The following is a 24,015-nucleotide window of genomic DNA, read 5'->3' as shown; positions in this document are numbered from 1 at the left end:
TGACATGAATATTTGCCAAAAACAACGAAAATGCCACGCCTAACAGGAATGCGGAGTGCATTTTCCGGCCCTCCGGGTGGACAGAACGGAATGCATTGTCCGGCACACACATGTGTATACTATGTAACATTTTCTTATAAATACAAAATATACATAAATAAAAAGCAACTTGAAAATTGAAAATTAATAAAGGTGAGATGAACGAGAATTAAGTGCATGTGAATATAATTGCGTCAGAATAAAAAAAAGATAGATATTTTAATTGAGGCGCAAATCTTCTATCTAAATAATACTTTCCAAAAAACGTTAAGCTTTTATATTGTTAAAAACAAACTTTGTCAACTAAATTATTAAGTTAATCCAAAATTATTATTTTGCCCTTAAAAAAACATGCATATTTGTTGTGTAAGTGCGTTTTTTTTTTTGTGGCATTAAAAAATAACATAACTAATATTTATATTAATAGTGCATAATAATTTGTATATAGTTAAACATGAATTAAGGAAAACTGAAATCAGTCTATTACCTTTGTGGTAGGCCCAAATAATATTTTGTTTTGCTAAAAATACATTTACAACTAACTATCAATTGCTTGACCATGGTTTTTAGTAATATAATGCATTTTTTGTGATAGTTTTTAGCGATACAAAATAAAAATAACCATTCAAGTAACCATCTGATTTCAATTCTCTCGTTAACTAAAGTATAATTAAGTATGCTAATACAAATCAATAAACACACAATTTAGTTGGGATCGTTTATGGGCCGTCACCATCTAACTTGCACCCATAAGCCATACTAAGTATGAGATATTCCATACTTAAATTGGGATCCACTTAAAAACCTGTTTTAAAAGATGCATATTCTTTTTTTCTTATAGTGGTGCATTGGTGGGATCAATTGCCAATTTGCAGCCGGGTTCGGGTTAAAGTGTCACCCTTCTTTCTATAAATGGGGATATAGTATTGCAATGCATATGCATTGAACATCGATATAATCTTCGACTCCAAGAGGTAGAGGGAAAAGAAGAAGAGACTTCAACTCTCACCCAGATAGTTGGATTCTCCTCTTCACCCAAAGTCTGAGCTAACTGCCAAGTTTTCCAATAATAATGGTGATAGGGTAGAGATACCTCGAAAAGGTTAAAGCCCCTTCATCTTTTTGTTATTCATTGAGTTGTTTTGAGACTTGGTGAATTTAAGGTTACTCCTTTCAACTTGAGAGAAATCTTTGTTATCATTTGCAATTTAAATGAATAGCAATCAAATTGATGTAAACTCAAGTTTACTCATTTCAACTTAAGAGCAATGTCTGACACCATTTGGAACGTCAGCAATTTATCAATCCGAGCAGTTATGTTATGCCCCTCATAGGTTGTTTGACTGCTGTCTATTGAGATAGGACAAATAAGATGTCATGTCCATCACACTATTGTTCTGTCCTCATGGCAATGATGTTCTTTGTCCACTGTTTGATGATTTTAGAAACAACCACTACGTTCTTCTTGTCTGGCGTTTGTTTCGCATATGTCTGTTCTTTTTCTTTTCTCTCAATCCCTTCGACGTCCAAAGATAGATACAAGAAGGGAGAGAGAAAGAGAAAAGGAAAGAAGAGAACCCCAAATCGATGCAAATGAGCAAAAACCTTACTTATGGCAAATAAGAGACAAATAAAGAGAGAGAGCGAGAGAAAAAATAAGAGAGAGAAAAATGAGAACCAGACCTCACCTGGAGCTATTCACGGCAACGATGGAGCTCCTTGCAGCAATGAAGGTGATCGCACGAGCCGTTGTTGATGGAATGAAGGAAGAGAGCAATAGAGAGAGCATGGGAGAAAGGTGTAGAGCAGTGGGTGAGGGGAAGGCTCAAAAGATAGATGGGGGAGAGACGGAGGAGAAGGAGTGAAACTCTACTTGAGGGCAGCTGGGGGGGCAAGAGACAGTATTCTGTGCCATGTTGTTCTAAGGGTTAGCTCAGAACAATGTGGAATATGGGTAATTTATACCCCCTATTCAATCGTTCGCTGTGTTCATCCTATACTACGGATGGTGTTTGATAAAAAATTGATTAGACACGTGTGTTCCGTTCCGCGTGTCTTGTGGCCATCAAACGCCCTCTCAAGGCCAATATCAATGATGGGGGAGAATGCACACAATAAAATGTCAAGATTGAAACTTGATACAAAGTCTTCATTCAACATGATACCATTACCATTGGCATTTTATTCTTTCACCTTGCTCTCCAGTGCTAATGGCGTTGTATATATTGTTTGTATATATTTGTCAAGGGTCAACACATTTTTTTCACGACATAAAAAAAAAAAAAGGTGGACCTTTCGAATTGCCAAACTCATAATATTGGAAATGTCAAAAAATCTATGTTGAATTCCAAAACTCAATCACAATCTTATTATATCAACCATATAACTCTCGTATGTTTAAAGCTATGAACAAAAAATGTTTTATAGAGGGATCAAATCATATTTTTCAAAATTTTTGCAAAAGCACACGTTCAAAAAGCTACTTTCACTAGTTATTGGCCAAAAAGCCTTTTCAAGTGAGTTTGATGTTGTTAATAGATTCTGTTAAATTTCATTTGGGTTTTTAGGTTCTAATTATTTGACTACTTAAGAACCAGTCTTTCACAGAAAATGTCTTTTAGTATCTTTTTTTTTTTTTTAACTTTCAACACTTCTAATCCAAATTCTACCGTGTATACTGAGCTTTAGTTTGCTGGTCTTTAATTTTTTTTTTCCAGTTCATGTGATAAAGAAGAAAAAACCAGGATAAGTTGAGAAACTTTGTAAATTACATGGCACATGAAACCATGGGTATCGTCTTTAAACAAATTTTAAAAGGACAAGTTATAATCGATTTATAGTTTAACATAGGAAAGCTATTAATTTGTAACTCACTACCTAAACAAGAGCCGAAGCGCCCCCTTACTTCCCTTTATCTTAGGGCTTAGAACTGTATCAGTAACAAGGGGTGAGATCTCCGTGTACTTCAACTGAAATTAAAGACCACCGTATATCGTGTTTCAGCCTATCCATTTGAGCTATTTTCTCGAACTATTATTGTGTTATTTTGAAAACTGTTATGACAAAGGGGGTTATTATTTATAGGATCGATATTTGGATTCTGCCTCTTAAATACATTTCTTGTACATGCTTTCGAGTGTTTTACAGCTTTATTTTATACATTTATAAATGTACAATATATGAAATATAAAAATATAAAAAATGATTTCTAGTTTAGGTTTTACGAACTTTAAAATTTAAAACAATTAACTTCTTACTTTTTAGTAAGAATCGATTCACATGTCATTTTGCTTTTATATATACCATATATATTATCTAAATTGTATCAGAGCGTTGCTTCAAGAAGTCTTACCAGATAAAAAATTTAGTTGTAACTAAAATGTTATCAAAATAACAACATTTTCAGTATTTTTTGTTAAATATATATATATATATATATATATATATATATTATTTATTAAAAGGACATTATAGCCATGCATATATCTCTTATAATAATTAACAAAATGATATAATTAAATAGTTGGTACATAGAAACTTTTATTGTGTATTGCTGACATTATACTTTAGGCAATACTGAAACTTTATGGTTCTTTATCTTTTAATTTTTTAGAAAAGCAAACTTCAAACTATCGTTAGACGTTCCTCCGATATTTATGAATACGAAAACAATGGGCGCGACCGCGCGAGGCTAGTAGCCGGAGCGCCGGCGTGCGGCGGTGCCTCTTGGGTCCGGATGGATTGAATCGGTGAAGTAGGAAGAGTATTACAAGCGAGAAGAAGCGATGGACGGCGAGTTGAGGGACGGCATCCCTTGTTCTTCCCTCGCCGTCGATTCATTCCTCAGGCTTGGAGCGGTATATTATTCTCCCTTCCTACTGTTATCTTCGTGTAACATAGCAAAGAGCTTGAATTCTAGTTACAATTGTTGAATTCAGCATTTCAAGATCAGTTGTCACTCCCCATTTCGTTTTATTCGTGCAAATTCACGAATTTCATGTTAGTCTTCACATCTGAGATTTGGAAGAGTGTTTGGCGGTTGGCATTTTTGGGGACGTCAAGTCGGTGGTCATCGATATGAGCAAGCACTTCTATTCGTTTGTTTTCTTGGTTGCAATTTTCCGTTGTCAATTTTGATGCTTAAAATGGTCGCCATCTTCTTGTTATTGATTTGAGAGTGAGATTTTTCTCTTACGATTGATTATGTCCAGTGTCATGTTGATCACAGAAACAGACTTCTTAGAACATAAAGAAGGATAAGTAGATGCTCCTTTGAAGCATAAGGAATGTTAAGTCAAGTTAGCATTTCATTGACATGGCAAATTATGACTTGGTTTGGGCAATGTTGCTTAGTCTTGTTTGCACAGTTTTTTTTTTTTTTTCAATAAGTTCGTCCATCTGATTATCTCCTTGGTGTTATGCGCTTTTTCTTGGTGCAGTTTCTGTTTCTTAGTTAGGTTTCTTCTGGGCATGTATGGTGGGATTAGTGAGATTAATCTTACGATACAGTCCAGAAATAGATTGAATATTGAATAACGAATATATATGTACTATGTAGTAGCAAAAACTGATGTATAGGTTTTTGTCCCGAGTATAGGTTTTTGTCCCCAAATCTAGTTGATTCTGCTAGATTATGCAAACGATCTTCATAGCACCCACATGAATAGCTGTTATTCATTGGATGCTCGACCTGTTGAATGCATTCTCCGTTCTTGGATTAGCCTGTCTTCAGCAACGGTGGCTTATTGATATGGCAAGAAGGTACGTTTAAGTAGCTCATCTGATTCCAAGGCACCTCAGTGAATCCTGCTTGGACTTGACTTCTTCGAGTCTACGAGCAAATGATCTTCACTGTCAACCACAAGAAGAGCTGTTCTTTTTGGACACTCAACTTGTTGAACACAGTCCCTCTTCTTGATTGGCCTGTCTTTACCAAACCTGGCTCATAATATGGCAGGAAGGTACATTGGAGTTTCTTATCAGAAGCTAACGCACCTCAATGAATCCTACTCGGTCTTAGCTTCTTTGAGACATCAAATATTCTTCATCAGCAACCACAGGAATAGCAGTTCTTCATTGGATGCTCAACCTTTTGAATACATTTTCTCTTCTTGGATTAGCCTATCTTTTGGTTTTGACTTCCTCGGGTCCATGATCATGGAATTTGGACTTGTCAAGATGTCGTTCCGTGATAATGAATAACTAAATGAGGAAAAAGCAGGAAGAAACCAACCAATTGAAGTATTACTTGAGTCCATACACATGTTTTCTTTCAATAATTGGATTGAATTTCGATGCATATTTCCGAGACCTGCATTGTTTTCACTCGTCAGGTTCTTTGGTCATTCAATCTAGGTCTTTGTGAATTTAGCATCCTCACTGAAAAATTCCAAGTCTCACTTCTAAATATTGGCAAGAATTGTAAAAATTCAAAAATTTGGGTCAATTTCTAACAATTCATGTGCTCATACAAGATTGGTTATAGACATGTCATTACAACGAAACCCACATTCATATTTTAATTTAAAATGCTCATTTTAAAATATTATTTTTGTTTTGTACGAAGATTAAGCAGTGTTACAGTCTTATCTTCATTAGTATTTGGATGTATGTTCACAGTAATTTATGTTTGTTTTAGGCAGGAAGTGCTTGGGGGATGTTTTTTGGTCCTTATGAAGCTCAGAAAAGAGGTAGAAAAGGAAAGTTTTACACTAAAATTATTGTACTTGAAAAGAGAGCAATAAGCTTTTTTTTTTTTTTCTAATCTTCTATTCTGATGGGAGATTATGCAACATAGTTTTCTACCATTTGGCATTTAAGTGGATTTCATTTGGTTCTTTTTTTTTTGTCCATTTAGTTATTACTTGCATGTGGTGTATGTTTTATGCCTCTGACTTGTCTTTTCTTGTGGGATCAGGTCTTACTGGTCTTGCTCGGACTGCTGTTGTGGTAAGAAATTAAATGGTTGATTGTTAATTCTTTGTTGCTTAATAAGAAATGGTCCATCTGAGTTTGGTGTACAATCCTAATTTGAGATGGTCTATTTAACTATTTTTCCTTGCCCATCAAATAAAATTTAATATTCAATTTGTTCATATTCTTTTTTCATGTGTTCTCTTTTCTGATGATGACAATTTTTTGCAGGCCAGCTGTGTTGGCAAATATGGAATACAATGTGGTAATCATATCATTTTCCTTTAAAATTCTTACTCTGATGCTGATTAGTATGCATAGGACCAGCTTTGGTGATTTCCTTTCAAATCCCTCTGCATTACTTGTTGATGTAGGTCAGCTTGATGCTAGTGAATTTTGGATGAACAGAATTCACAGTTCCAGTCACTTGCTTGTACATATCTTATCCATACCAATGTCTAAAAGATTAAGTATTTTATAGTTGATCTTAGTTCAGTTAATGGTCTTTTGCTAAAAATTATTTTTTGCAGACCTTGATTCCAAAGAGTAATTCCGGTTGGATCGTGTATGACTGATTTCTTGCCTATCTGAAATGTCATATGACTTTTCAAATTGTAGGAAATCAATAAAAGTTGATTTTTATCTTTATATCTTACTTGTTTCTGTGGCAAACAATCTGCTGCTAATTTCATCATATATTTTATGATAATCATTTTTTTGTTCCATTATGTGGGGAACAATACCTTTAAGTTTGGAAATGTAACATCTCTCACTCAGATAGTGTGGCTCTGACCGGTCCAGCACATCTTATGTATAATTGCATCTTGGACGAGGACGGAGGATCACATGATGAGCATATTGCTTTGAATGGCAATAAATTGCATAACATCAGAATTCAAATGACAGCTGGCAAGTTTTTGTTCTATAATTCATATTGCAAAAACAGCGGTTCAGTCCAAGATCTCCAGTGGCTTTTTGGAAGACAAAGAGTGTACTTTTTGCTGTATGTGTATATTCATTTCAGTATAAAGTCATGCCATGATATTCTATCACCTGCTTGTTGCTGAGATTTGGCGACAGTGGAGAACTGGTCTAAGCATGGTGTTTGTTCTTTCTCCTTTTGATGAGATTACCTTTCAGTTCCCAGAAAAAAAAAAAAGCTTGTTTACTGTCGGTCAAGCCAAACCTATGCTTTGGTGCTGGATGATTTCAAAGTAGGGCCTGGTTACTGATGCTGTGGTTATGCTGATCATGGTATAGCTTCTGGCCTGGTTGATCCAGAAGCCACTGGAAGCGGATACTTCTATAGTCTTTACATATCTCTCTCTATTCCTAGTTTACAATAAGTTGATATTTGTGACATTTGTCCTGTTTTATCAGGTTTTACTCACTTCATTTGAAATAGAGACTCAATATGACACCATGGATATCCTTGTCCAAGAAAAGGGTGTTCGGTAATAGGAACATTATATTCCATGAATGTAAAAGGGTGTTCAGTAATAGGAACATTATATTCCATGAATGTCTTCCAAAGATTGGGATAGATTAATGGAACACTGTGTTCCTTTTACCAAACGCCCCTTATGAGTATTCAACAGGTCCACCTTTATGCTTCCTGTCCATCATTTCATGTTAAAGGGATGAGATATTTCACGTCTTTTTCTCATCAATATTTTATAAATAATTTGTGAAGGCTGTTGCATTTTTTCTTTCTATTCCTGTATTTTGTTATTTGTTTGCAACTAGTTCAATTTGAGCAAGCTGTGAAATTTCCAGGTTTGTTTTGCCATTAGGCAGCTGCAGATATGATTAGTTGTTCTGTCTTAGGGCTTTTTGCTGGAGTTTTATCAGCAACAAACTGTGGAATCCAAAGATACCGAATGAAGAAGGATTGGGTAAAGCCTCCTTCTCCTCCCTCTTGTTGCATTTCTTTCATATCAATTGCTGTTTGAAAGTGGGTGGGTAGTCATGATGGATGGCCAGATGGGTTGCTCAACTCCAAGCCTAATCCATTTGATATAGAATTTCTATGGCGTGTGAGAAAGTAGTTGACACAGGTGATTGGTATCTGGCATGATGATGTTGATTGGTTCTGATTCGAACGAAATTATCCAAATCGTTGGATGTACCACATGACATTACCCATTGTTTATTCTGTCAGAGGTTTTATTTCTTCTGTTAGAGATTTTATTTATCATCCTATTATGCATGAAGCATGCTTGCTGAATTGCATTCTGAACAAGCTATTGGAAAGTAGGCAGTTTGCTCAAAGGTTGAGCAGGCACTGGGCGATGAGGTATGTTTCAAGCAAATGACAATCTGGATGGAGCTTAATTTGACTGCAAACCTCTCTTATTCTGATTATCCAATTGTCGAGGAGCATCTCTTTCAAGTTCATGGGATTGTAGATTGAACTATTTGATCAAATAAAAGATTCACCTATTTCTTCTCAAATTTGATGACATTTCTTAAGGAGCACCTCAATACAGCCGCATGAATGATGTTTATGTTGGTTCTTTGGAATGAATTGGGTTACAGGCAATTATGTTTTAAAACAGACAATTATGTTTTAAAACATAATTTACTATCTATCATGTTAGAAATTTTCTTCTGATTGTTTTTCAATTTGTTCTTTTGTCCTAGATGTTATCCATGGACTTTTAACTAGATGGAGTTAAAAACATAGAGTTCTTGGAACAGTTTTTGGGAAGAACTTGCCTATCTCATTTTTTGTCTACTAAATTGGCAACTCATTATGTGTCCATCCTTATTTTGCCCAAGTTCTGATTTGCTACTTATGCTCCTTTCTGGATATGTATAACTTGTGTTGGCATGAGCGCCTTGGACACCTTCTTCTTGGAATTCTTAGACAATTGTTTCCTAATTTATGTTCCAGGTTAGATATAACTATGATGTCTTGTGATGTCTGTCACCTGGCTAAACATGTTAGGGCTTCATATCCTGTTTCTATCCATCGTTCTAATGAGGTGTTTGCCTTGATTCATTCTGATGTGTGGGGGCCTTCGGAAATTCCTTCTTGTCATGGTTTTTAGTATTTTATCACTTTTATAGATGATTGTTCTCGTAACACCTTTGTTTACTTGCTGAAAGACCGTAGTGAAGTACCTAATGTCATAGAGACTTTCATTGTCTTGTGAAAACGCAATTTTGGACCTCTGTTAAGACCTTTCGGTCTGACAATGCTCGTGAATATATGTGTCAGTTTGTTGATAGCTTCTTTTGAAAAGAGGGAATTGTTCATGAGACTTCCTGTAGTTATACTCATCCTCAAAATGGAGTTGTTGAACGGAAGAATCGTCAGTTATTGAATATGACTCGAGCTCTTCTTTTTCAACGTCATGTTCCAAAAAAGTATTGGGGGGATGTTGTGTTGACCAGTGCGTATCTAATTAACTGTATGCCTAGTCGTGTGTTGGATGGGCAGACAGACGCCTCATTCTATGTTACCGCGGAGTCGTGAACCTTTCTCTCTTCTACCTAGAGTTTTTGGCTGTGTTTGTTTTATTCACAATCACAGTCCTAATATTAAAAAGCTTGATCCAAGGCCGATTAAAGGTGTTTTTCTAGGTTATTCCCCCACTTAAAAAGGATATAAGTGTCGAGAGTCTCGAGACCCTTCCACTGGTTGTGCCTATGTTACCAAAGATGTCACCTTCCTAGAACACGCTTCCTATTTTGGTGAGAATTCTTTTCAGGGGGAGAGGTTTACAATGAGAGAAGAGTATTCTCCAAATCAAGAAATTCATTTTACAGATTTTATAGAATACAAGAAGGAAGAGATTCAGGTTACTAACCCTCTAGAGCACAATAAGGATGATGAATGTTCAACTGTGGATAAGGAGGGACATGACCATTTGTTTGGGCAGGTTTACTCTAGGCGAAGGTTGCCTGTGGCAGGACCCACTGATGAAGCTGACGAAGTGACACCTTTTGGTGACAAAAATCCCACTCCCAATCCTAATGCTACTCATTCCTTGGATGACCCAAGTCGTGCTCAAGAGATGTCAGTTGAAGGTACTCAGGCAAAGGCTGAAAGTGAAGAATTACCCATTGTTCTCAGAAAGGGTGTCAGGTCATGTACTCAACACCCTATTGGTAACTTCATGTCATATTCTAGACTGAGCAAGGAATACAATTGTTTTGTTTCATCTCTTTTTTTGGCTGTGTTCTCAGGACTGTTGCTGAGGCTCAGTGTGATCCCAAATAGGCTTATGCTATGCAAGAAGAGATAGAATCCTTGAACAGAAACAGGACATGGAAGGTGGTAAAGATTCCTGGAGCGGCTCATCTGGTAGGATCTAAGTGGGTTTACACCATGAAATATAAGCCAGATGGGAGTGTAGACAGATATAAAGCTCGACTTGTTGCCAATGGGTTCAGTTAGAAATATGGAATTGACTATTTGGAGACCTTTGCCCCTGTTGCAAAGATGAAGACTGTCAGAGTCGTTATCTCCTTAGCAGTGATAAAGGAGTGGAAGATGTACCAACATGATGTCAAGAACGCTTTTCTCAATGGAGACCTTGATAAGGAAGTGTATATGTGTATGCCTCCAGGATATGAGGAACCCGAAAAATGTTGCAAGCTAAGGAAAGCTCTGTATGGGCTGAAGCAATCCCCTCGAGCATGGTTTGAACTACTTAGACTTGTAATGAGACAATATGGATATCATCAAGGGAATAGAGATCATACACTCTTTGTGAAGAGAAATGAGCAAAAAGTTACTTTTTTGTTGGTATATGTTGATGATATGATTGTCACAGGTGATGATGAAGATAAAATAACTAAGTCAAAAGAAACTGTTGGTGATCGAGTTCGATCTCAAAGACCTTGGTAAGCTAAAATATTTACTTGGCATTAAAATTGCTAGGTCTGGTACTAGCCTTGTGCTAAATCAACGGAAGTACACTCTAAATTTGTTAAATGAAACCGAAAAACTGGGGTGTAGACCTGCCTCTACTCCTCTCGATATTGGGCACAAGCTGAGTCTTAGAGATGGGGAGCCTCTCTGTGAAGAGGCCAAAGGAAGATATCAACGTCTAGTTGGGAAGTTGATTTATCTTATTATCACTAGACCTGATATTACCTTTGCTGTGAATGTGATGAGTCAATTCATGCATGTTCCCACGGATGCTCACTTGAAGGCTGTCGACAGAAACTTGTGTTACTTGAAGAGGAATCCTGGCAAGGGTCTCCTATATGTTTAGCAAAACACTCTTGGGATTGAAGGTTACTCAAATGCAGACTGGGCAGGTTGTATTGACACTAGGAGGTCCACCTTAGGCTACTGCTATTTATTTGGGAGGGAATCTCGTAGCGTGGAGGAGTAAGAGACAAGACATTTGCTCTCGTTCCAGTGCTGAAGCAGAATAAAGAGTAGTTGCTATGGGAGTTTCTGATCTACTGTGGCTGAAAGTACTGTTGACCGATATTGGTATAAAGCTTGAAAGACCGATGAAGATGTATTGCGATAACAAGTCAGCAATCAACTTGGCCAACAACCATGTGTTACATGACATGACAAAACATGTTGAGATTGACCATCACTTCATTCGAAAGAGAATTGATGCCAAAGAACTTGTTCTTCTTTACATGAAATGTGAAGACCAGACAGCTGATGTTCTGACCAAAGCCTTGTCTTCTACTTCATTTGAGAGAAATGTATCCAAGTTAGGCGTGTTTGATCTGTATGCCGAACTTGAGGGGGAGTGTTGATGGGTTTGGTTATTACGGGTTTGGGTCTGGACCCGATCCACTTTGTTATGTTGTTGGGTTCTATTTATACCCTTGTAATCCCTCTTTTCAGTTTGAATGAAAGTTTATGAGAGAGAGTGTCTGGTTGCTAGTGGGCACCAATCCTCCTCACTCATGGTTTTTTTCCCTCTAGTTGAGGGGTTTTCCACGTTACATCCGTGTGTGTTCATTGTTCTACTCGCCTTTACCGTTTCTACAACAACTTATGCTCCTTTCTGGATATGGAGGATTACCTTGACAACTACTGTTGGCCAATCTTTGATGAAACCTTGCAATCTTTTTGAAGCTATCCTACTAAAAAATGTGTGCTTATTTTGAAAGCAAGTTGCTGTTTGTTTCTTTTTTGTGTGAATTAATTGCATTCATGACAATTACATGAATGACTTGGACTTTTCATGTATGTCTGTTGTGTTCTGGGCTTCTTTGCTTATCACAAAGATTGGCCAGATTTTGAAGGCATATAGGTGGGAAGGTTTATTTACGCTTGAAAAAACTAGCAAAACAAAGTGCAGAGCTCCAACTGAGGAAATGTAGCTTCACAACCAGAAGATTGCTAGTTACCTTGACCAGGGCAATTTCTGAATTGAACAAGGAAAAGCTTCATTGCAAGGATAATAACTAAGGGTCTCTCTATGGATAAACTGTTAAGTTTACTTTTTTCATACCTTGGTAAAACGAAACCATGGTGGGTCATTTGTGTGCCTTCAATTGTTAAGATATTTTGAACATCACATTTCAAAAGTTAGGGAAAAGTGAAAATTGAAGGCAGTAAAGTCTATGGTATATTGTCTTGGTAGTTTTAGCTGAGTCAGCTTTTATTTATTTCAAGATTCTTATTGATTACCCCAAGATCTTGAGAAAAACAAAAACCAGTCTTATAAATGAACAATACACACTTGCAGGCAGTATCATAAATGTTGTATTCTGTATTGTGTGGAATATTACACATGCTGCTCTTTTACTGAATGTAGGCCCTTGTTCCCTTGCGTCGTGTCTGTATAGTCATCATTTGCTTTCGTTGTATTTGCTTTGCTTATGTTGAGTCTTGGTGTAAGCTCAAATGTTTACCTATGTCGGAGCACCCTTCGAAAACCTACCCCAAGTGTAAGATTGGGATTCATTGTTTTGAATGGTCGGCATGGGAATTCTGTAAGCGGCTTCGGTCATTCTTTGTAAGTAAAGTGTAAAAGCTTACTTGTTTTCTCTCGTGATGTACTCAACTGTTTAAGTGAATATATTGCGAGTTTTCTTTCTACACTCTTTGTGTACTTTGTGTCTTGAGTTTTCGAAAAAACGTTCAAGTGATCTACGCTCACTTGAACAAGGCGAAGGCTTGCGGCTTACTGGCGAGAGTTTGCCGTGCCGCACGGTCCGAAGGAGTCGGCTCGTGACAACTGGTATCAGAGCCCAAATTCTGCTCAATCTAGGGAAGCGATTGGAGAGTCGGTGTAGAGCTTCACGCCGACTTGCTGCTGTTGAGGAGGACGTCATGGCATCACAATACAATCTCCGAGGTACCAAAGGCAAGGAGCCGGCCCGTCCAGAGGAGACGAGCCCGGCCCATGACCAGGGAAACCTGGAGGAGACGGTGAATCGGTTGGTCGCAGATGTGGCCACCCATGAGGAAACCATCGGCTTTGCTACCAAAACTTTTCAGGGATTCAAAGAGGAGATGAAGTTGATGCGAGAACAGATGGCCGAGTTAGTGGCCATGAATCGATCACTCTCTGACTTGGTGAAGACCCTACAGGACAAAGTCGCTGGACTTCGGGCTTCAAACCAGGGATTGCTACGTACTAACTCATCCAGTAGTAGTCAAGAGAGGACCAGTCGGATCGACGTTCAACGTCCGGCAAAGTACAATGGTAGCCGGGATGCCAGGGCGATCGACAACTTTCTGTTTCAAGTTGACTACTACCTGGACTTGCAGAACATAGCAGAAGAGGACTTGAAGATCAAGACCGCAACGATGTTGTTAGAGGGAGATGCTATGGCTTGGTGGAGACGGAAAATGTTGGACATTGAGAATGAAGATTGCACGATTCGTACCTTCGACAACTTTCGCAAGCAATTGAATGAATACTTTATGTCGGTGGATGCCGAAAGATATGCTTATCGGTTGGTTGCGAACCTGAAACAAACAGGTGCCTTGAGAGATTACATCAGGGCCTACCAAAAGGTCATGCTGGACGTACCTATGATGCCAGAAAATGATAAACTTCATTGGTTCATCATAGGGCTCCAATCTTGGGCCCAAGCCGACGTGGAGAGATCGAATCCAGAGACTTTGGAGTAGACATATGTGGCAGCTGAGCGCTTGGCTGACACCCAACACAGAAGCTACACTGATACCTTCAAGTCTACGAAGAAGTCCGACCATGGTGGTAAGAAGGAGGAACGGCGAGACACCAGAAATGAATCGTCGTCCCAGAAGCCAACCGAGAGAAAACCCTTCTTTCGCAAGGACTACACTAGGCCACCAAGAGAAGTGACTTGTTGGATCTGCGGAGGAAAGCATCAGGTGTGTGTCTGCCCGAAACGTGTGAGACCTATCGGGCATGCCAATGCTGCGAGGGCCACCGAAGGCGAGACTGAAGAAGGGCAAACATAGATGGGTGCCGCCCAGACGATCAATGTTGTTCAAAGTCGCGCAATGTCTAGCAGTATGGTGAACAAAGAGTTGATGTACCTAGACGTCACTTTGAATGGAATGTCTACTGTTGCAATGGTAGACTCCGAGGCAACGCATAACTTCGTCTCAAGAGAGGAGGTGGAGCGAGTGAGATTGAAGTCTGTGCCGCAGCAGAGGACCCTTAAAATGACGAACTCCGAAGCCAGGCCCATCCTAGGAGAAGCGAAGGGTGCAACAGTTCAGATTGAAGGCTGGACGGGAGTCACCAACTTCTCCGTAGTACCCCTGGACGATTTCAAGGTGATTCTTGGGATGGAGTTCCTTAGAGGCTAGAATGCAATGATGTTACCGAAGTTCAACACATTGACGTTGATGGGTGCGGACCAGTCCCATACAGTGCACTGCCACTCCGCCAGAAGCAAGTCCCAGCCGATGTTGTCGACAATTCAACTGAAGAAGGGCGTGCATCATGAGGAACGAACATTCTTCGTGGTTGTACGTCTACAAGAAGATGACCCTCAGCCGAGAGTCATTCCCCCAGGGCTAGCCCCTGTCCTGAAGCAGTTTGAGGGAGTGATGCCCCCCAGCTGCCCAAACGCCTACCTCCCAGGCGTGAAGTTGATCATGAGATTGACTTGGTTCCCGGAGCCAAGCCACCAGCTATGGTCCCCTACAGAATGGGACCGGCCGAACTGAAGGAGCTGCGGAAGCAGCTTGATGATATGTTTGAGTCAGGTATCATCCGTCCCTCTAAGGCACCCTTTGGAGCCCCTGTATTGTTCCAGACGAAGCATGATGGCTCCAAGAGACTCTGTGTGGATTATCGCGCTTTGAACAAAGTGACGGTGAAAAATAAGTATCTGTTGCCTTTGATTGTGGACTTGTTCGACCAGTTGGGCAAGGCGAGGATCTTTTCAAAGCTAGACCTTTGTTCCGGCTACTGGCAAGTCAGAATCGTAGAAGGTGATGAACCAAAGACAGCTTGTGTCACCCGCTATGGAGCGTATGAGTTCCTAGTCATGCCATTCGGGTTGACGAATGACCCCGCAACTTTCTCGACTCTGATGAACAAGATATTCTACTCCTACCTTGACAAGTTTGTGGTAGTCTACCTTGATGACATTGTGGTCTTTATCAGCAACCTAGAAGAGCACGTCGGTTACTTGAGGACGGTGTTCCAGGTACTCAGAGAAAATGATCTCTATGTGAAGAAGGAAAAGTGTCTCTTTGGCCAACGACAGATCAGTTTCCTCGGCCATATTGTAGGAGATGGCCAACTGCGAATGGACCCGGAGAAAGTGAAAGCTGTCCAAGATTGGAAGCTGCCCTCAAATGTGTCTGAATTGCGGTCATTTCTTGGGTTGACCAATTACTATCTGCGGTTCATCACGGTGTACTCATTGATAGCGGTGCCCCTCACTGACCTTCTCAAAAAGAATAGATTCTGGATTTAGACTCAGTCTGCCCAAGATGCCTTTAAAGGCCTGAAGTGTGCCCTTGTACAAGAGCTTGTTCTCAGGTTGCCAGATCACTCAAAGCCCTTTGAAGTACACACAGACGCCTCAGATTTTGCCATCGGTGGAGTACTAATGCAGGACGGTCACCCGATCGCCTATGAGAGCCGAAAGCTAAAGGACCCTGAGAAGCGGTGCACGGTGCATGAACGGAAGATGACCGCCATTGTGCATTGCTTGCGCATATGGAGGCATTACCTACTGGGGGCAAAATTTGTCTTCAAGACAGATAATGTCGCCACCAGCTTCTTCAAGACCCAGAACTCTGAAGCTGGTTCGTTGGCAAGAATCCTTGGCGGAGTTTGATTTCGCTTTGGAATACAAGGTTGGCAAGACCAACATGGTAGTGAATGCGTTGAGTCGAAAGACATAACTTGCAGCCTCTCGAGCGGGGTCCTCCGAAGCCCAATTGGAGGGTGCGCTCCTCGAGCGGGTTCGTGAAGGAATGTGGCAGGACTCATCGGCCCAACACTTGGTTGCCTTGGCCGAAGCGGGGAAGACTCGATGATTCTGGCTACGAGATAGATTGCTCCTCACCAAGGGCGGACGCGTTTTTGTGTCGAAGCGGGGAAGACTCATACGCTTTGGGCTAGCCATCCAGGCCAGGAGCAGACTCTGGCCCTTCTCGAACGGGGGTACTATTGGCCCCAGATGCACGACGATGTGGAGGTGTATGTGAAGACCTGCCTCATCTGCCAGCAGGACAAGTGGAGTAACCAGAAGCCCACTGGCCTGCTCGAGCCTCTTTCTGTTCCGGAGCGTCCGTGGGAGAGCATCTCTATGGACTTCATTGTGAGTCTACCCAGAGTTGATGGCTACAACTCTATCTTCGTTGTTGTGGATATGTTTTCTAAGTATGTCACGTTCATCCCAACTGCGAAGGAGAGTCCAACGGAGAAGGCAACGAAGATGTTTGTGAAAAACATCGTGAAGTATTGGGGCGTGCCGAAGAGTATTGTGAGCGATTGCGATGCTCGCTTCACGGGCAAGTTTTGGCATGAAGTGTTTCGGTTGCTTGACTCAGACTTGTTGTTTTCTACAAGCTTCCACCCGCAGACTGATAGTCAGACCGAACACATCAATGCCTTGTTGGAACAGTACCTGCGGTACTTTGTTAGCGCCGACCATAAAAACTGGGTAAAGCTGCTCGATGTTGCCCAATTCTGTTACAACCTGCAGAAGAGAGAGTCTTCCGACCACAGCCCCTTCGAAGTAGCCACTGGACAACAATCGTTGATGTCTCACACTCTTGCTGCCCAAAAGAAGGGAAGACTCAGCTTCTCCTATCAGTTCGTCAGGGACTGGCAAGAACAGACAGAGGTAGCTAAGGCATTCTTGCACAAGGCCGCCAAAAAGATGAAGAAATGGGCTGACAAGAATCAAAGACCTGCTGAGTTTCGAGTGGGAGACCAAGCTCTTGTCAAACTATACCCAGACCGCTCGGGATCTTCTGTGAACGTCACAGAGCACTGATCCGAAAGTATGAAAAGCCGTTTACTGTGGTCAAGAGGATTGAGAAGTTAGCATACAAGTTAGACTTGCCGCCAGACTTCAAGGTGCATTCTGTGTTTCACGCCTGCAACCTCTAGCCCTTCTATGCCGATGATGAAGACCCGGAGAGAAGCCAGTCGTGGTGAGAGCGATCTTGCAACGAGCTCCTTCAACCCGGAGGGCCACCGACCGACAGTTAGATTAGATCTTTCGACACAAAGTCAACTTCCTTGGCGAACCGAAGCGATACTTGGTCAAGTGGGTAGATGAAGACCAGCCAATATGAGAGTATGTCTTTCGTCTGAAGCGAAGCCATCTAGAAGAAGTCAGGATCTACCACGAAGCTGCTAGCGCCGAGGACGACACTTGATTTGAACGGAGGAGCTTGTTCCCTTGTGTCGTGTCTGTATAGTCATCATTTGCTTTCGTTGTATTTGCTTTGCTTATGTTGAGTCTTGGTGTAAGCTCGAATGTTCACCTGTGTCGGAGCACCCTCCCAAAACCGGCCCCAAGTGTAAGATTGGGATTCCTTGTTTTGGATGGTCGGCATGAGAATTCTATAAGCGGCTTCGGCCATCCTTTGTAAGTAAAGTGTAAAAGCTTACTTGCTTTCCCTAATGATGTACTCAACTGTTTAAGTGAATATATTGCGAGTTTTCTTTTCACACTCTTTGTGTACTTTGTGTCTTGAGTTTTCGAAAAAACGTTCAAGTGATTTGCGCCCACTTGAACAAGGCGAAGGCTTGCGGCTTACTAGCAAGAGTTTGCCGCGCCGCACGGTCCGAAGGAGTCGGCCGGTGACAGCCCCTGTCCACGTCGATTTGGCTTGCATTTCACAATACATTTAAAATGTTGGTGTGGTCAAACTCCGTCTAGAACAATTCACATAAAAGAAATAAGCTAAACAATTAAACTAGTAAGAGCTTTTATTATGTATCTCCCACTGGAAAAAGTTGTGGGCAGTTTCAAGGTGTCCCATGACTCTACTGCTTTCACTATGCTAATTGTTTTATATTCTCTCTGCAGGTGAATGCTAGTGTTGCAGGCGCAATAACGGGAGCTCTCTTGGCTGCAAAAACCAAGAGCTGGATGCAGATCTTCAGTACTGCTGCTGTGGTTTCTGGAATTGCTGCTGCAGCTGACCACTGGCGAAAAATCTGATTTAGAGATGCTTAAAGTGGCCTACAACGACAGTAAATGTTGATTAACATCTATCTTTATTTTTGAGCCACCTAAACAAATTCTCCCTTCTTTTGCTGGCTGATAGCCAATTCTTAGTAGCTGTGAAAGGGTCTAGCGCCCCCACACACAGCGTGTACAAAGGGGTGGTTATGCTCATGTATCAAAAAGTGAATAGTTTCAAGGCCTTTTTTTCATTAACCTGAATCAAAATATGCACGAAGGGTGGTTTCCCTTTTCATCTTGAACAGGTACAGTATTCGGTGGATTTAGTTATTAATGTTGAACAGGATATGCGTCACCTGACAGAGTTGACCTCCTATTATAAATGGGGATTGCAGGTCCTCTGATTTGAGAACTTGATGAAAAAACTGACGCCTCTAAATGGTTGCTGTTAAAAATTGAGCCTGCTGTGTAGCATGTGGCAACTGAAGCAAACAATGCATGGATCTGATTACTCTGCTACAGCCAATACCTCTGCGTTTGTGGGTTCGTGTTCATATTTCTAATATGACGCTTGGTTGCAGAAAGGAACGTTTATGAAGTAGAAAATTTTATGGCACCCAAGAAATAGAAGGGAAAAACAGGTCGGTTTTTTTTGATAAAGTAGTATATATGCATGAAAAAGCAATAGTTTTCATGAGCCATTGGCAATCAAACCTTGTCACCCTGGAGTTTGACGGTCAGTGTGAGTTGGCCCTTTCCCTTTCTTAAAAGCAATTGTGTCAATGGCTCAATCTTCTGGGGATCATGGCTTTAAATGCCTCTCGAAGAATTAAATTCATGGTCTCTGACTGACAGACAAACTTGCACATTTAGCCAACTCTCTGGCATGGTTTTTGACCTCTGAAGAACCTTTTAGTGCAAGTAAACTGCGGTGGCCTGGAAAGTGAGTGGTTCTCTTGTTACCTTTTGGAGACATCAAATAAATGGCTGCAAGTGAAATGTTTATTGCAGATTTTTTTTATTTATTTCATATCTTAAAAAAAATTCTTATTGTGTGGTTTGCTAACTGCTTTCAGTATTCTAGCAGATTCTGAAAAATAGTTCAAAGTTCTATCATTGTTCCATTTATAAGTTGGTTTCTGCACTTAAATAAATGTTGGACATCGATTAGATTAATTGTCTGTCAAATGATTCTGTTGTTCCCAGAGCATAGCTTTTGTAGATGTTGGCATCGCAAAAGTCATAAGATTAAATATGTTCAGATTGAAAGAGATTCCTTTTTCTTTACAAATGACATTTTACTTTTTCTTGTAAAGTTACTTTTAACATGGTATATCTGAATGGCGATTTAATTGCTCATGGTGGTCTTGAAAGTCTTTGTGTATCTTGCTCTTTCTATTTCAGAAGCCCAATAATTTAGCTTGTCAGTTTGCGATAACACCAGCGATGGCTTTTGAAACGTGAAAGGCATTTTAATAAACCGGTAAGTTATGAGCTGCTTGAAGATCTGCCACCAACGCAGAGATCACGTTTTTGCTTGGAATGAGAGAATAGATCAGGGAAAAACGGTGGGTCACACTGTTAATGCGCCACCTGTTCTCTTTTGTCGGCAAGTAGCAATCCTCCACTTACAAACGTAATTCTTCTTGCTTCTGAAGTTGCAAAACGTTTACATATTGCCAATATTTCAAATGTATCGTCCAAAATTTTTTGTTCATAAATATTTAATGGTTTCAGATGACAAGATGTTTGCCAATATGTCATGACAGTTGCTGCTTGAATGAAGATACTGCAATTTTGCTCCTTATATTTGCTGATTTGTCAGTAAACTATGAGAATCGCATTCTTTTATTTTCAATAGTCAAGCTTTTAAGTCTATTTGGTTTTACGAAATGCCATCATTAACGTGCCTGAAATGGAGAAACAAAAATATTAAGTACTAGTAAAGTGGAAAATCGTGCTAGAAAAGTTACCATTTAAAGAGGGAACAAATTAATTTACAGCAGTTTCAGGGAGCAGAAGCAAAGGGCCGAAGCCCTCCTCCTTTTTTTAGTTCTCAAAGTTTAGGGCTGCTTCGAGATTTGAGTGAACCCGTTGTACATCTGTCAATTAGAGTATCGCACTGCCATCATTTGCAGTCTAAATGACTAACGCTCACGAGAATTAAACTGATGATAAGATTCCATCGGATCAAATGTATCGAATCCAGTATAAGATTTTGACATTTTTAGCTGTAGGGGGTTCGGTTTTGACCAGATCACAAGTGTATTCTACTGTTTTGGATCCAACCCATTTGCAAGCGTACTATCTGAATCTGAGCTAGAAAACCCATAACTGGACCCACCAATTACGGATGCCTTTCCCTACTGCCATCAAAATCTAGAACGGGCCCACCAATTATGGATGGCTAGTTGAGAACTGTTCTATACTTCAGGCTTGGGTACTCAGTACCCAGCCCAATAATGTATTGGGCCCCCGCAGGTCAGCCAACGGGGCTTGATTTGATTAGATTTATTTTTTTATTATTTTATTTAATAATGATATATATTTTATTGTTAAAATATATTTTATATTAAAAAAATTTTATTTTTATTTAAAAAAATAATTTTTTTATTTTAATTGAACTCAAGCTCGGGTTTCAAACATTGGGCCAACCCCGGTCCTACTCTTATGGGGCCGAGTGGGCCCCCGATGCCCAGGCCTAACTACCACCAAATTTGAACATCATAAAATGGTCAATGATTTGTATAAGGTCCTCATTCAAATTTGCCATATACAATAAGGATTCGGTTTTTTCATTAATATGTCGTTATTTCCTTTTAAGAAAAATGGCAACTTGTTGGATAAGAGCTGCAAAAGCTCTAAGTTTTTGCGCGTTTAAATTATTCGAGAATGGGTTCAACTAGTTCGTAATCTTGCATACTTTTTCCTCTTGTTTTTCTTAGTTACTTGTCTTTCCATTTCACGACTTTTTTTTTTTTTCTAGAATTGATGAAATCTAAAGAAAGAAAGAATTAAAACTCAATATCATTTTGGAAAGTCTTATGTATCTATCTCTGTGTGTAACTCCTCCCAATGTCGTCTATTTGAAATAGACGGATGGTAGAAAAAAAAACAATTAAGAAAAATGAGTGAACAGAAAATGTTGATCCTTGTTTTTCTCTTAACCATCTATCATATTGGATCAAATGAACCCAAATGACTTTAAAAAGCTATAGCCTAATGAATTCAATAGAAAAAAAAGACTCAAAAATATCATTTTGAAAAAGTTTTACATGTAAATATATATAATCAATGTGTTTGGTAACTCTACAAAAGGACAATATATTTAAGTAAGTTGTTTAATTTGCCAATCTTGGGCGGGACTGATAGAATATTGTAACATAGTATTTTAGTGAATCTGTCTAAATCTTTGGGTTCAATCCATAGACCCTTAAAATTCCTTTGTTGTTCATTGAGGATATCTCAATGACACATTTATTAATTAGTTGCTGTCACTTTCTTGCCTTTTACTTTGCATTCATGGAACCTTGTCACCCATTAATTTTGTTAATGTATTCTCCTTTTATTGGTTTTGTGGGGTCACAAGCCCCTTTCTAGATTTTCAAAATTTTTAAAATTGTGAAGACTTTTCAAAAATCCATTAGGATTTATCAAAAATATGAATTAACCCTAAAAAAAATTATGAAGTTTATTAATCTGCCTCCTGATTTGTTTAAAAGCTCTGCTAAGACTCCATATTAGCCTGTCAAAGGAAAACATAATCTAGTTGCATATTTTTCCCCTTTATTGTGAGCAATTCAATCATATAAACACTACTTCAAGGCGCGTACCATAAGTGACCTGAGGTTTGAATCATGTGGTTGCTTTTTGAAATATTATTCTTTTTGGGCTACAAATGGTACTAAGCGTGACACCCAAGTTCAAATAATGCACTTTACATCCAGCCAAACAAATCAGAACCTTAACGGTATAAAGGTATTATGACCTTGGAAGTTTAGGTTGTTGGCAATTTTTCATAAGTAAACATTAATAAAATAATATAAATACTAACAATAGCATGAACTATCATACCAGACATTCAAACTGAATGATATTAAAACTTAATATTTCCAAAAGTGTTATTTTAGCATTGTAAGAATTTTGGAAATTACATTACTAAAATGGTTCCGGCTTTGTTCCTGCCTACAAAGTAGGGGCGGAGCAAAAAAAAAAAAAAAACTAAGAAACATATTAGGTCTAAAATTTTTAATTTTTAAAAAGCCTCAATATGTAAATAAGGAAAAGGGGTAGCAATTCTTTTGGTGACAATGACTCTTCACCTGATAAGGATGGAAACAACTTTTGGGCCTTTTATTATTACACATCAATATCATAGCACTTAGATAAGGGACAAAAGTCTGACCTCTTAAATTTGAGTTAAAAAAGTATTTGAAACAAAATGTGAATCTGTTAATATATTTAATGTAAATGATGTTTCAAATGATGCTATTTTTGTTTAAAAAAAAAAAAGATCTTTCTACTATCAAAATTTTGATGTCATAGAGCTGTTGATTTTTTAATTATTAAATAATTATTAAAAAATGATTAACTTAAACTATGTTTCTCACAAAATGAGCAAAATGAATTTTAAAATGATACGATATGCATTCTTTTCCATCATTGTGATGAATTTTAAAATGGAAAAATAAAAGGATAAGAAAAGCCACTGACAAGATAAAGATTGATACGAGAAAAAAAAAATAATGAAATAAATCCACGCCAGGTGGTTGGAGCCGAGACGCGGAGATCCCGTGTGGCACGGGAGGACGTGTCAGGATGAGGGCGATCAACGTCGCGGGACCCACGCTCCGTCTCAGCTTTGACCGATTCGTTTGCGTGTTCATCGCTGCGACCGTTGCTGGTCAAACTTACGTTTACGTGGAACAAAATATATGTTTTGTTGAAGGAGTTTTCAGATTTCTTTTGTTTCTTCCGACCACTGGTATTAAATTAGAAACAGTTGTGAGACTAAAAAAGAAATGGAAAAAGAGAGAAACATATATAAAAGTGTTTAGAAAAACATCCTTCCTTCAAAAGCTTTTTAGGTTGGAAAAAGAAAAGATAGGTTTGAGAAGAAAACAAAGTCAACATTATGGCTGCTCGAGCAGTGTAGGAGGTCAAGGATTTCTTCATAACGTAGCTAAGGATCATATATACAGGAAACTTGGTAAAGTAAAAATTTGACCTATTAAAATTAATTATTATTGTTTTTGAAACTTAATTTCATATGAGTGATTTGATAATAAATATATATTAAGAGTGATTTGATAATAAATATGCATTAAATTAGTTGTTTTCTTACTTAAAATAAAAAAATGAACATCTCTTATAAAATCAAAATTTTGGTACTATAAATATTACTTGTTTTTACAAAAATCACTGGAGTTAAAGCATGATTGGTTTTAAATTAGCAGTTAAACATATTAATTTAAAACAGTTTTTAATATGAATTTAAAAAGTCAGGTTTTTCTCCCTTACGCAAGT

At 39.0% G+C, this 24,015-nt stretch overlaps 1 protein-coding gene across 1 annotated transcript; it reads left to right on the top strand.

Annotated features, from left to right (window-relative positions):
• Positions 1 to 3,685: 3,685 nt before the first annotated feature.
• Positions 3,686 to 18,835, top strand: LOC116254847 (outer envelope pore protein 16-4, chloroplastic). The gene is made up of 6 exons (XM_031630455.2): positions 3,686 to 3,896; positions 5,678 to 5,729; positions 5,957 to 5,988; positions 6,184 to 6,217; positions 7,780 to 7,847; positions 18,391 to 18,835. Exons 1-6 carry the CDS (start codon positions 3,825 to 3,827, stop codon positions 18,523 to 18,525), a joined length of 393 nt encoding a protein of 130 aa, XP_031486315.1. The 5' UTR covers positions 3,686 to 3,824; the 3' UTR covers positions 18,526 to 18,835.
• Positions 18,836 to 24,015: the final 5,180 nt, after the last annotated feature.

The sequence above is a fragment of the Nymphaea colorata genome, chromosome 5, assembly GCF_008831285.2.
Source record: "Nymphaea colorata isolate Beijing-Zhang1983 chromosome 5, ASM883128v2, whole genome shotgun sequence".
In the NCBI taxonomy this organism is placed as follows: Eukaryota; Viridiplantae; Streptophyta; class Magnoliopsida; order Nymphaeales; family Nymphaeaceae; genus Nymphaea; species Nymphaea colorata.
Note: the sequence above shows the minus strand (reverse complement) of the source record. Positions and strands in the feature narration are given on the sequence as shown.